The sequence below is a fragment of the Pinus tabuliformis genome, chromosome 3_1, assembly GCF_031772625.1.
Source record: "Pinus tabuliformis cultivar Carrire ecotype Pingquan chromosome 3_1, CPIR1, whole genome shotgun sequence".
Taxonomy (NCBI): Eukaryota; Viridiplantae; Streptophyta; class Pinopsida; order Pinales; family Pinaceae; genus Pinus; species Pinus tabuliformis.
The window spans coordinates 254,162,451-254,176,609 of NC_142301.1; the positions used below are offsets into that span (position 1 = coordinate 254,162,451).

A 14,159-nucleotide genomic window follows, 5' to 3' on the forward strand; every position below is an offset into this window, starting at 1 on the left:
CAAACTTTGTGCAAATTCCTTTTAATTAATTGATATGTTATTAAGCGAGAAAATAATATGGTTGTTTGTTGGTGTGCAAGATGAAGTTGCTATAGTACTCATCATTGCTTCACAATTTCCTCTATATAAAAGAATTACAGTTCATGCCTATTCCTCTTTCCTTGTGCCCCTTGCTTGCTTCCCCTACTAATCAGATATTGATCCAGGACCTTAACCATGGTTAAGAACAAAGGTAAAGAACAAAGGTTAAGAACAATCTTTGTACATGTGGTTGCAGTTCTACATGAATTAGCGTTAACAGGTTAATATTGGCCTTAAGCGCTAAAACCTTTATAAAGTGCTAAAACCTTTTTTAAGCGCTACAACCTTAATAAAGTGCTTTTTCTCTAAATCTCGAATTAAGCATGTGGGTAGCATTTGGCTAAGCGGTAAATAGTTTATTGCATGCCTCAAAGCCTGGAAGCAGTCATCTACTAAAAGTACGTGATTCCACTCACCAGTCGACACGTAGTAGAGAAAAAATGCTTTTCTTACTCACCCTCGGTTAGATATCGTTCGTGCATGAAATCTGAGTGAGATTGAGAAATTTCCATTGGATTGAGCGAGGTCACATCAATGGCGGAGATCGTCCGGGCAAGTTGGCCAGTGGACGACGCGATAGATGTTGGATGGATGGGATAGATCGATGGTTGAGAGTTAACCCGATCGCAAGCTCTATGGAGGATTATCCCTAACCGCCAGATATACGTTCGATAAGGACTTATCCTTCATGAATGTGCCCAACGGTTATGACAATAGTTACCTCTGACGGTCAGCCTAGCAGAGCAGCTAAAGTTTAGTGGATATGCCAAGTTTAGTTGGAGTCAAGTGCAATCACCAATATTGGTGGAGATATCACATAAAATCATTCAAAGAGTAGTTTTACAGGGGAGTCCAAAGGTAGAGTCTAGAGGAGACAAAGTTTTCTAGAGAAACAAAGGCAGAGCCCGAGAGACAGAGGCAGAGCCCGAGATTGATCCAAGAGGCTTGCTAGACTAATTAGAGCATTCTGACACCGATGGAATAGACCATCGAAGTTGAAGAAGTCATATTCATGGAGGATTCCATCCAAGAAGATTGATTCTGGAGTTCAAAAGCCACCAGAGGTTGGAGGTAGTTGCAGGAGCTACCAGAGCTCATTTTCAGTGAACTAACAGTTAATTCTGACTGTAAATGACCTTGTAAATCCATTGCAGGGATTTTCAAAAGCATTTGAAGACTTATAAGGGACAAGAAGCCATGAAGGAAGTTTCAGGCAACAAATGATCAAATGATCAAGTCTGTTGTTGGTGTCTGATGTGTGTTGAAGACAGAAGGAGTTCCAGAGACAGTTGAAGAATTCTAAGGGAGTTAGTGCCATCCAAAAGCTCAAGTCAGCTCAGTGTACTAATTGAAGGAATCAAGTCCAAGGAAGCTCAGATCTATTTGCAGAGTAAGGACAACCAGGGATAAGATGGTATTCTAAACCCATTGGTTCAGTTTAGAAACCTTTGGAGTTGAGTATAGAACTTGTAAAAGAAGTTTTACCATAATCCCAAAGAGCCAAGTCAAGTTGACAAGAGCTCAAGGAGACGTAGCCCATGATATCAGGGTGAACTCCTAGATTATACTATTGTTATGTGTGATTGTCTATTTTTCGCATTTACTGTTATATGTGTTTAATATCAACATGAACAAATAAGCACTTAAACAATACAAACAAAGACATACACCTATTTCAAGTACTTAATTCCGCATTTGTCAACCTAAGCTAGATCATTATTTGTTAAGCTTTGGAGCGGGAGGTTCTTGTAAGTATGACAAAATGTCAAACCCCCATTTCAGATCACCTACATGGCTTTTTTCCTAGCCTCTCTCACTATTACAAGTCTCATCTAGCACATGTTTCCAAAGATTTTGTGTTATGGCTTGTTAAATTTAGCCTCCCTTGTTAAATTGCCAAATGTGGACTCATGACCAGTGCACGAGTCACCTTTGCAAAAATATGAAAACCATTGCATCACACCATGATTCCTCCTCTCAAGAGCATAATAATAACACTTCAAAAAAAAAATCTTTAATAAGTAATGTTAGGTGGTGTCCCCTCTCCCGTCGGATCAATAAGAAAATGATATCTGAAATCAATTTCATAGATTTTTATTTTCATACAAGGATGTGTTGTTACAAGGAGCATTAAATGGATTATATGTGTTTTCATTTATATGTAGATCGGAGGTCTTCTTATTCTTACAACATTCTTTGATACATAATCCTAAATAATGGAAATGAAACCTGCAACTTGATATAATATACTAGAACAAACTGTTGTCACACAATTGTATAAAAATATATGTTTCATTATCAATTTCACTCTTCCTAAGTATCCATGTGGCAACAATGACAAGCAGAAAGGAATAAAGGTGCAAGTACCTTATACTAGACCTTAGAGAATATTATTAAACATAACAAAGTTGGAAGAGCAAAGGTTTTCATGGTTGAAACATACATGTTTTATGCAATGTTTATATTAAATTTTTGAGGCATTGCATAGTTTGAATCCAATACATACCATTGAACATGTGATTTGATGTTCAACTTATTAAAAATTGCAATAACAAATGTGGTAATAATGTATAGTTTCTATAGAATAATGTATGGTTTTTATATGAATTAATCTTTGAATCCAATACTATGGAATATGTGATTTGATGTTAAACTTATTAAAAATTACACTAATGTATGGTTCCATATCTATATCAATTAATGTTATGGTAATAATGTAGACTAATAATATATGATTCCCATAGCAATTGTTCTGTTAACCCTCGCCTTCCCCGGGGAAAGGATGATTTCTTTTCAAACAAATTATTAATTTAAAAATTTGAAATAAATTATTAATTTAAAAGTTTGAAATATTGTGAGAATATTTTATATTTAACACAAACTGATGTGAGATTTCGAGGTTCGCTATGGCTGCATGGCAGGGGAGGGGTGAAACCCCCTCCTTTCGGGATGTCACGGCGGGACAATCCAGCACCAGTCGAGGAAAAGAACCGCTTCTGGATGAAGGTGATGGCACTCCAGTCATGGGGCACCAGTGGCAGGTGCGGTTGGTCAACAAATGCCTTCTACGGGCCCAAAAGAAACCCAGGTATGTAATCCCGAGTCACAAGTTGGAGGATTATCGCTGTTATATGCGTGACCATGCGCTGATTTGCAAATTCATCGGGTATTGGCCTTCTGAACGGGATCTCCTGCGCTGGATTCAACAGCGATGGAAACCACGAGGCCACATTGATCTTAAATTAGGTGCAAAGGGGTTTTTTACGGTCATTTTCGCCAATCTACAAGACAAGGCTGCGGTGCTTGAAGAGGGCCCTTATTTTATGAATAACGCAGGTTTGTTTATACGGTATTGGGAGGATAGGTACAATCCGGAGACTGAGAAAATCAAAGCCGCCCCGCTCTGGGTTCGTCTCTTTGGGCTCCCTAATGAATTCTGGGATCCAGAAATATTAGAAGGGATTGGAAACTCCATTGGATCCTTTGTTAAGGTGGCTGAGACCACAAAGCGGGGTAAATATACCTCGTATGCCAGAATTTGCGTGTATATGGACATCTCAGCTCCCTTACCCGACTTTATTGAGCTAGAGTATCAGGACGAAATTTGGCAGCAACCTATTGACTATGAGCACATCCCGTTTCGCTGTCGCCGCTGTCATGTTTATGGTCACCTTGCCAGGGATTGCCCACAGAGTACTGACCAACCGAGGAGTACTAACCCCCCTCACCCAATGCCTACAAAGGATATGACCGATACTGCTCCACCATGTGACAGAAAACTGGGGGAAGCCTCTGGCTTTCAAGAGGTGCAGCGGAAACGGCGACCGCCTGGGAATATTAAAGTTCACAACCCGGTCTGAAATACCGTCCCTATCAGTCACAATCAGTATACTATTCTCCAAACAGATGTTGCCGACAGCAATCAGGGTATGGACACCACCCTTATTGGCCAGGACATGGAAAGTAATGTCAGTGCACCGATGGAAATTATCAAGGATGGCAAGCGGAAGAGTCGAAGCCCCAGTCGGGACCCGGAAAGCGCTGACAAAGCTCGCGAATATAACACTATCGCTCCAACTTCGGAGGGCCAGGAAGCTCTACAGGTAGTGGGTAATGAGGAAGAATCTATTCTTAAAAAGCTGCTTACTGAGTGGAAAAAATTGGATGAACGATTCATCCCAGAGAATGAGAAACAATTGTATAAGGAAACCTTTCAACGGTACAAGGAGAAGACGGCTGGTTGTGTAGACTCGCGGCTGCTGCATGACGCTCAGGCAGGGGATAGTTTAGGTAAGCTCGGTCGGAAGAAAGGGCGACGCACGTTGAATGAATCAATTCAAGCAGTGGGTGAGAATCTGGTAAACTCTGGAAAGGTGATACCTCTGTCTGAGGTATTTCTCCCAAACCCTCGAAAATTTTAAATGAAAGTATTAAGCTGGAATATACGGGGACTTAATAGTCGAGGGAAGCAGCGATATTTGAAGGAACGTGTCATGAGAGATAAACCATGTATTCTGGTACTTCAGGAAACGAAAATGGAAAGTCAACAGCTGGCGGAGGTTGTTACGAAACTGAAACTTGGCTATGAGGTGATGGCTCTAGACGCAATAGCCACAGCAGGGGGATTGGCCGTTTTATGGAACCCAGAGGCGGTAATTTTCGAACATTGGTATTCTCTTCCCAGAATTCTTTCAGGAGTGTTTCGGTTAGTCGGAATGGGGGAATGTATTCTGTTCACAGGGGTGTATGGGCCTCATATTCATCGAGAACGGCAGGCGTTCTTGCGGAACCTCCATACTATGAGGAGCCTTCTCCCATACATTCCTTGGATGATTGGGGGCGACTTTAATCTCATTCGCAATTTAGGTGAAAAGCGAGGAGGGGTTCGACGAGAGGATTCACTCATGGAGGAGTTTAATGATCTGATCAGAGAGTTAAACTTAGTGGATATTAATACTATCAATGGTGTACATACCTGGAATAACCAGCGTGGCGGACAGCATCAAATTGCCTCTCGCTTGGATCGCTTCTTACTATCGGAGTCAATCTTAAATAGGGATGTTTTCATTGAAGCTACCATTCTCCCGAGCATTGGCTCCGATCACTGGCCCATTCGTTTGGAGATAGACATCAAGAGTATCAAAGGGAAAAAACCTTTTCGTTTTGATACTTTTTGGTTACGGGATCCTCAATTTGTCCAACAACTGGAACTATGGTGGAATCAATGCACTAGTCGAGGCAATGGAAGTATGCATACCGTTCAGCTGAAGCTTAAGGAGCTCAAGCAGAAAATTAAGGACTGGAATCGCAAAGAATTTGGCAATATTCACGAAGCTAAGCAGCGGTTGGAAGGTGCCTTGGAGCTCTTACAGCAAAGAATAATATTGGACGGACGTGATGAAGCTACCAGTCGCGAGGAAGGTTGTCTCATAAGTCAGTTAGAGGAACGTCGCAAACAGGAAGAGATTTTATGGCGCCAGAAATCTAGGGTTCGCTGGTTGCGAGAAGGTGAGAGGAATACAAAATTTTTTCACCAAGCCATGATTCAACACAGGCATCGCAATAGGATTCTCTCTATCAAGAATGCTGCAGGGGAGCGAGAGGTGGAGCAGGCCGAAATCGAAAAGACGCTAGTGGAGTATTTTCGGGGGGTACTCACGGAAACTCAGCGGGATCGCCGGGAGGCTATTACTAATATCTGTCGAGACATCCCAAGAACTGTTACAGCTGACCAGAATAGGGCATTAATGCGGGTGGTTACTCTGGAAGAGGTAGAAGAAGTTGTGATGAACATGCCTAAAAATAAGGCTCCGGGTCCTGATGGCTATACCATTGAATTCTTTCAGGCCAGTTGGAAATTTATAGGGCCAGATATATTGGCAGTGGTGGAGGAATCCCGAATCCGCCAGCAAGTAAGGCCAGCTCTAAATTCTACTTTCTTCACTTTGGTCCCTAAGACTCAGTCATCGGATGAACCACAGGGATTCAGGCCCATAGCCCTATGCAATGTACTCTATAAGATAATATCTACAGTGATAGCAAAGCGATTGAAACCTCTTCTACCCACATTGATTGCTCCTGAGCAGACAGGTTTTGTTGAGGGAAGGCAAATCTTGGATGGAATTGTGGTCTCCCAGGAGGTGATACACTCATTAAAACAGAGGAAGCGACCAGGAATGCTCCTGAAGCTGGATTTATCGAAAGAATATGATCGTTTGAATTGGGACTATTTATGAGCGGTCCTCGAAGCTTATGGTTTTGACCATCGATGGATAGTTTGGATTCTTAACCTTGTTTCCACTCCGAACTTCTCCATATTGCTTAATGGGATACCTACGACTCTGTTTAAGGCTTCGCGGGGTATCCGGCAGGGCGACCCTCTCTCGCCTTTTCTGTTCATCTTGGCACTGGAAGGCTTAAGCAGGAAAATAAAGACGGAGATCAGGATAGGAGGACTCAAAGGCATTCGATTATGGGGAGCTGACCTTATCATCACACATCAGCAATTTGTTGATGACCTAATGTTGTTTGGAGAAGCATCACTCCGAGAGGTAAGGGGCTTTAAGCGCGTATTAGAGGCTTTTATGTCTGCATCAGGGATGGCCATCAACAATGATAAATCCTGTACCTTCATTTTCAATATACCTGCTGCTGTTAAGGTCCATTTAACTCGTGTGCTTGGCTTCCGGCAGGGTGAGTTACCCACTAGATATTTAGGCATACAATTAGATCTTAATTCAATGCGTATAAAGAATTGGCAACCTCTCGTGGATAGGATTCGAAAACGCTTGCAAAATTGGTCGTTTAGAATATTGAATTTCGCAAGTCGAGTTGTCCTTTTAAAATCAGTTCTGTTATCTATTCCTATCTACCCATTATCCATTCTGCCTGCTCCTAAGGGAGTCTTCTGTAAATTATGGCAAATCTTCGGTAAATTTCTCTGGGAAGGGCCCAACCAGCAACGAAAATGGACATTGGTCTCATGGCAACAGGTCATAAAACGGAAAGAGGAGGGTGGTCTTGGTATCAGGGATTTGGAGTTCGTTAATAAGGTTTTAGGGGCTAAGTTATGGTGGAGATGGGTCCAGGGGGGTATGGATATCTGGAAAAGAATCTGGACTCACAAATATCGTATGCCACATACAGTAGCAGGTCGCCTCCGCGTCGAAGACACTCCACGTGGATCGCACATTTGGGAGCTGGCCAGACATAATAAAACTCTGGTTCGGGACTTCGCCTTCTGGGAAGTTCGTGATGGAAATTTAGCGCGCTTCTGGCCGGATGCTTGGCAGCAACGGGCCAAGCTGGAGAGCCATCCTACTCTACACGTCTTTCAAGCTGGGGCACAACAGGCGGGCCTCGAATATGTTCAGGATTATTGGCGCCCGGCAGGGCAAAATGAAGTATGGCGTGCATGGAAGAGACCTCCAGAATGGAATGCGAGAATCAATATGGACATCCAACAAATGTATATTAGGGAATTAGATACGCGGAAAATTAGGATCCGTCTAGGCAATGATATCCTTCGCTGGGGGAAAGCCTCGCAAGGTATGTTTACGGTAAAGGAGGCATACTACTGGCTTACAAAGGATGATGCCATGGCTGACCCAACGCCTTGGCAAAAACTCTGGCAAGCAAAATGGTGGCCCAAGGTGACACTTTTCGCATGGTTGGTGTGCCGCGGTAGGATCTTGACGTGGGATAATCTCCAGAAAAGAGGTATGATCGGTCCTTCCTGTTGTTCACTATGTCATAAGGAATTTGAGACACAGGAGCACTTGCTGAGTCACTGCTTGTATATACAAAGCCTGTGGGAGGAAATTCGGAGTCTCTTTGGTTATTTGAATCGGGACCCCAACAGTCTTCGGGGTACCATTCTGCAATGGGGAATGGGACATTTTCACAGTAAACTTGTCCGGAGGTTATGGAGTTTATCGTTGGGTTTCGTCATTTGGGAGGTGTGGAAGGAACGTAATCGGCGAATTTTCTAGGGACGCAGCTGCTGTGCGGCAGGTATCTGGGAGGCGATCTGTAGGTCGCTGAAGGAAACTGTCCTCTCTGAACCCTGGGCAGAGGAGGATTGGAAATTAAATGTGGACGAGCAGCGAATACTACTCAAATTGGGCATTGATTCTACGATGTTATACCCTAACACTGATCGGATTTGTCGACAGCGTTTGCAGAGTCCCAACTTCTTTCGCCTCCCAGATGAGCAGCAAATTAAGCTGTCCTTCGACGGTGCCTCCAAGGGTAATCCTGGGGAGGCAGGCTGGGGTGGGATTTTCCGCGATAGCCGAGGGAGGTCGCGTTGGGCATATGCGGAATGGGGAGGGGAGATGTCCAATAACGAGGCGGAGCTCTGGGGGGTTTATCATGGCCTTCGCGTTGCGGTGAGGAACGGCTATCACAATCTCGTTGTCGAAGGTGATTCCCAAATCGTCATTGATATGCTGAGGAAACTGCAGCGGGGAAAATCATGGGATCACGTCGCCAAGAGCTGGAGGGTTGCTGCTATTATCCAGGATATTGAGGAACAGGTGAGGAAGATAGACTATATCACACTTACCCATGTCTTACGTCGTGGTAATCGCGCGGCAGATTATCTAGCCAATTGGGCCACTGCTGAATCAGCTCGGGTGTTGGATGGTAGTTGGAGCTCGATCCAGGCGGATCCATGCTGGGCTGAGCTGGCAGCCATCCTCCGCCAGGATCATGATGAGGCCATGGGGTGCGACAGGACCGGTTAGCGCCCTTCACATAATGATCAGGGACCGAAAAGAACAGCATCATAAAGATCGCTGCGGTGGGATCAGGTACGAATTTACCAACCTTCCCATTAGGCAGAATAATTTAATGACGACATGCGCTAAATTTCCCATCCCAAGGCCGACGGCAGAGTGGGTACAGTGGTGGGTATGCGGTGGCATCGGGAGGACGCAATGCTCATCACCTCCAAGCCCTCATCCCGCGACGTGTAATAATGACCTTCCTTGTAATGACGACGGAGGGTGGTGGATAGGTATAAGCCTCCATGCAACCGGTTTCCTCTGCCATGCTTATATAACACTTGGGTTCTCAAGGTCTCCGCTCTATTTCGTGAGGGATTTCAGTATTGGTTTCTCTGCAAGTATGGCTGCAGTTCGCTCTGAGGGTCGACGAACTCGCAGTCAGGGGACGCCCCTGGGGGAGCAGGGGAAAAATGCCGCGGACGAAGTTTTGAGTTATATACCTGTTGACCTCTCTGAGGATTCGGATGAGCAGGCAGGGGAGAATTCTAGAGCAGCGTCCCGACGGCCGACCTCGGGAGGCAAGGTTGGCAAATGGATGCGGCATTCTAGCTCCGTAGGTGGCGATGAAGACGCTGAGGAGGATGATAGTAGCCCTGCGGAAGCTGATGATGAGGGGGTTCGTGGTGGTCGCGGTCGCGGGCGAGGCCGGAGGGGCCGAGGAGGAGGCCGTGGTCGTGGTCATGCCCGAGCTCGCGAGGAAGGTGACAGTGCAGGGGTTCCGGGAAGGGGGCGAGGAAAGAGGGATATGCGCCGTAAATTGACCGAGGCCGAGCGCGCCTATACACATGAAACTCATCCGAAGGTTAGGTGGATTGTAGACCATCTCGAGGAGGAGGCCCTGCAGGAGCAGTCGGATCCGGAGATGGCGGATTGGGAGCATTATCTCCCTGACCCTGGCCACACCAGAGGGCGGATGTCCCTATATAAACAATCTCTTCACGTTTATTGGGGTCTGAAGCGTCTGCTTGCCAAGTCTATGGAACAGGTAGCAGCGGAGATGGTGGACATTGCCCAAGCAAATCTGAAAAAGGAACTGAAGAACCTCCAAATTACTCTCATGATGCAGGACAGGAAGCTCGATAAGTTAAGTCAGCTCGTCCGCGATGGTGGCATTGTTAAGGTGGAACCTGATCTCCAGCCCGAAGATCTGAAGCAGTAGTGTCTGACGGTTTTTTTCATCTCACTCTTTTTGGTAGTTTCGTTATCATAGCGAGCTGTTCATTTCAGTGCTGTCTGACTGTTGTTTTGCTTACTGTGTTAAGGCTGAACAGTAGTATTTTCTTTCCTGTTTAGACAATCTGACCATATACTCCCCTGGACATGACTTATTTTTGAAGCTCACCTGGTTTCCCTTCGGGGCAGGTGATGGAATTAATATGTACATAGTTTCTCTATTTTTATATTAATGGAATCATACCTTAGTCTACAAAAAGATATTAAAATCACAGTAATAACAATATATGCTTTAAAAAAAGAAAGGAAGTAGATGTTATCCCACTTCGTGACAACTATCCCACTAGATTATCCTATTAGCAGAGGATACCTATCCACAAGGAAAGTCAGAATCCCCGGGCGTGGAGAGACGATACATAGATCGGAAAAATCTATACCGAGAATGAGTCACTGACCAATGGAATTACTTTCTGTGGTCCTTATCATCTCCCATGGCTAATTATGTGGCTGACCCCTTCATGAAGTAAGTTCGGAGTTTTGTTTGGTTGATCGACGTTTTTAAGAAATGGTCATCTTCATCTTGGTTGGCTTGTATAAATGATGAATAAGTTTTTTCTAAGGTTGGATTCCATAGTAAAGTAAAGAAAATTTATAAATTTTATTGATTCTAAATTTTGATAGTCTTTATATATTTAGATGGTCTAGACCAGTGATCAAATTTGAAGGGTTGGTCTTAATTTTATTTGGAAGGGCATATATTTATCTAACCCTTCAAAGATGAAAAGTTATAAAAAAAAATTGTACTTCTATTAACAAGTGTATATTAAATAATCTCTTTATAAAAAAAAATGCCAAAATGAAATGGTGTCCTTCTAAATCTTTAAAATTTAAAAAGTGGCTACATTAAAACACTATAAAATATCAATAGAATTTAGTAAATAGGCAAACATTTTTCTCAAATTCTATTAAAAAAAGGTAAACATATGTTTCTTCTATTCATTAGATAATCTTCAAAAGTATTTGAATTTTTTCATTGAAAATATAAATCTATTTGCACAATGGAAAAAGTTTTTTTAGTTTTGATTTGTTTCTAATTTATACTATATGTTTTGTTCAACTTGAAACAATTTAAAGCAAACCAAAAAAATAAATATATACCTTCAACAACCAAGGGAATTGAACTTTTCTCTTAACATTGCTCAATCAAAGAACACTATCAATAGACTTTCATCTCCATTAAAAACTTCAAGCTTTATAGATTCAAAAATTTATGTAATTAAAAGGAAATTTTTCCATATCTAATAGGGAAATATTGTAATATGTAATACACGTTTGTAATGTTGTTGTTGTATGGCTTGGTTGGTTGTTTTTTTTGTTTAAGAATGGTTTTCAAATTTGGTCCTTACAATGAATTCAAGTTTGGTTGATATTTTTTTCTAATAATGCGGTTTTTTTTCATTGATGTCTTTTTCTAATAATATGGTTTCTTTTCATTAACAATGTCATTTAATTTTTCTATGATTTCAACATCTCCTTAAAAACCCTTCATAGCAGTAGCTACATGGACACCCACACACACAACTTAAACTTATTTCCTAGATGCCGAATGGAGAGAATGAAGCGGGAGACACAATAGTAGTTGTATGTACTATGGATAGCTATTGGCATTCTATATCTTTTGGGAAGACCAACCGGAAAAAGAAAATTAAGTTGTAGCCCTGTAGGCAGACCAATCTTCAGTTGTGTGGTTATTAATAGAGCCTTGGATTTTCATTTTAACACTTCTCCCTGGTTCAAAACTCTACATAGTTTTATGGGAAGCACACTTATTATTTCTCAATTTTTTTTTATAGCATTAATTTCTATGTTTTCAAAAACTGGAGAGTTTATAAAGAAAAATGATTTTTAAGATAAGAGAAGAAATACGGGGTTTTAAATAAAGTTTGATTTTACAAATTCTAGGCTTAATAGTAAGCTTGATTACAGTAAGTTCAAATGGCAACAATGCTAGGATTTTGTAAGCATTATGGTTGTCAATCACAGAATAATCTAAAAATAGAAAAGAGATGGTAGTAGTTATTTACAAGAATATAAAAAATGTTAGAATCACTAAGCGTAGTTGCCACCATCTAATGGGTAATTTCATAATTGAACAATCTTGTTTGAATGGTTGTCAAAATGGAACAATCTTGTCTAAATGGTTGGTTGACAAGAAAGAAAGAAAATTTTGCAAATTAGGAAAGAAAATGAAGATACAATAGAAAATGTGGTTATGATGTAAATCCATCAATATTATCACTTTAATATATTTTTAAACACGATAAAATTACATCTTTAACTAATTTATTTCATTTATTACTATAAAATGAAAAATTATTCATTTATTACTATAAAATGAGAATGTATTAATTTATTACTATAAAATAAGAATTCAAATTAATAAAGAGATTACTCTGTCTATATACTGATGTTTTCTAAAAAGAAACCCTAAATAAATAACCCTATCGGTCTTATTATGTTATCTCAAGATTTCCATGTCGAACATGAGAGTTTCAAAGTAATGATGTCTTCATGGAAAATGTAAGGAACCCTATCAGCCTTATTATACTATGTCAAGATATCTATGTGGAACATCAAAGTAATGTCATGAATATTTCCTCATAAAGGTAGGATGGAAGATATGATGTTTTCATAGTGGTAGGATGATCAGTACTCGAATATATTCGGCATCCTTGAAGATGTAGTATATGGTAGTAGTTATTTACAAGATAAAAAAAGGTTTGTGAATCAGTAAGCGTAGTTATCACCATCTAATGGGGTAATCTCATAATTGAACAATCTTGTGTTAATAGTGGGTTGACAAGAAAGAATAAAATTTTACAAATTAAGGAAAATGGAGATACCACAGAAAATGTAGTATGTGGTTATGATGTAAAAATGTTAGTATTGTCACTTTAATCTATTTTTAAGTGCTGGACAAATATGAAAAATACCGTTTCAAATGTTGAACTGCATACCTGTTGAAGGCCATTTATTGGGACTGTGAAATCGCTTGCCTTTATCGACGTTTCAGAAGCTTCATAACTCCCCTTCCAATCCCTTGGAAAAACGAATATATGAAAAAATATGAAGTGAAATACTTCAATGGATTGATTTTTCAGAGTTGAGCAGAGAAAGATGTAATTACAAGCAGAAGTAAATATAACGAGACACAAATCCACATCAAACCTTCAGGTTGAATGGAAAGATTAAGAGATTCTGCTTGATACGGAGTGTAACCTTGATGGTTCTCATTCCGCACCAATTTCATCGTTTCCTCCTCAGGAAGGGCAAAAAGCCTTTGACTTTGTTCAAAGACTTAGTCCAAAAAATCTTCATCGATGACATGATAGATGATATAAAAAATAATATAGAGTCTACACATGACTATATAAAGATCAATCAACCATTCCATATATAATAATTTTAATCGGTTACACCTAAATCAATGAACTGAATGAAAGGCGAGGGAAATGAAAGTTGAAAATTAACACTGAGAGTTAAAAATACTTTGCAAACTTGTGCTGCACTCGCCGTAAGGTTAGGATTGGAAAAATCAATGAAGGCAAGATTCACAGGCTCAGAATAATCTACCTCAGTCATCGTTAATTCTGTCTTTTGTCATTTGTTTCTTCTAAATCTCTGATACCTTCAAAATATGCCCTATTCATGGATACCAATACATAGCTACTTCTCCTATGCTATCAATGAATGTGAAAAGAAACCTCTGTTATCAACGAATGCGAACATAAACCTCATATCATGAATGCTAACTCTATCAGTGCTGCCATTATGACTAATGACTTGGGAATGGATGAACAACCTCTATTACTCCCATTGCACTTTCTAGAGTGTTGGTAGAACCTCCTGCAGACTTTAGAGTGTTACATCAGTCAGAGCACTGAGATTTTTTGAAATTTCCTACGGACAGGCAACCCTTCATACGACATTTTATAATATTATTTAAATTCTTTTAAAAACTTGTAAAAATCAAAATTTAAATTTCTTTTACTAGTAAATTTCACTGAACACTTCTCTGACGTGCTAAAGGGCCTCAGAAGGGCTGTGATGTGTTCA

General features: G+C 41.0%; 1 protein-coding gene across 1 annotated transcript; it reads left to right on the forward strand.

Annotated features, from left to right (window-relative positions):
* The first annotated feature begins 2,987 nt into the window (after window positions 1-2,987).
* LOC149186755 (uncharacterized) lies at window positions 2,988-3,941 on the forward strand. The gene has a single exon (XM_089409436.1). It carries the CDS (start codon window positions 2,988-2,990, stop codon window positions 3,939-3,941), a length of 954 nt encoding a protein of 317 aa, XP_089265562.1.
* Window positions 3,942-14,159: the final 10,218 nt, after the last annotated feature.

Bases quoted from the DNA above. Each gene is read 5' to 3' on its own strand.
- LOC149186755 (XM_089409436.1), top strand. From the start codon at position 2,988: ATGGCTGCATGGCAGGGGAGGGGTGAAACCCCCTCCTTTCGGGATGTC.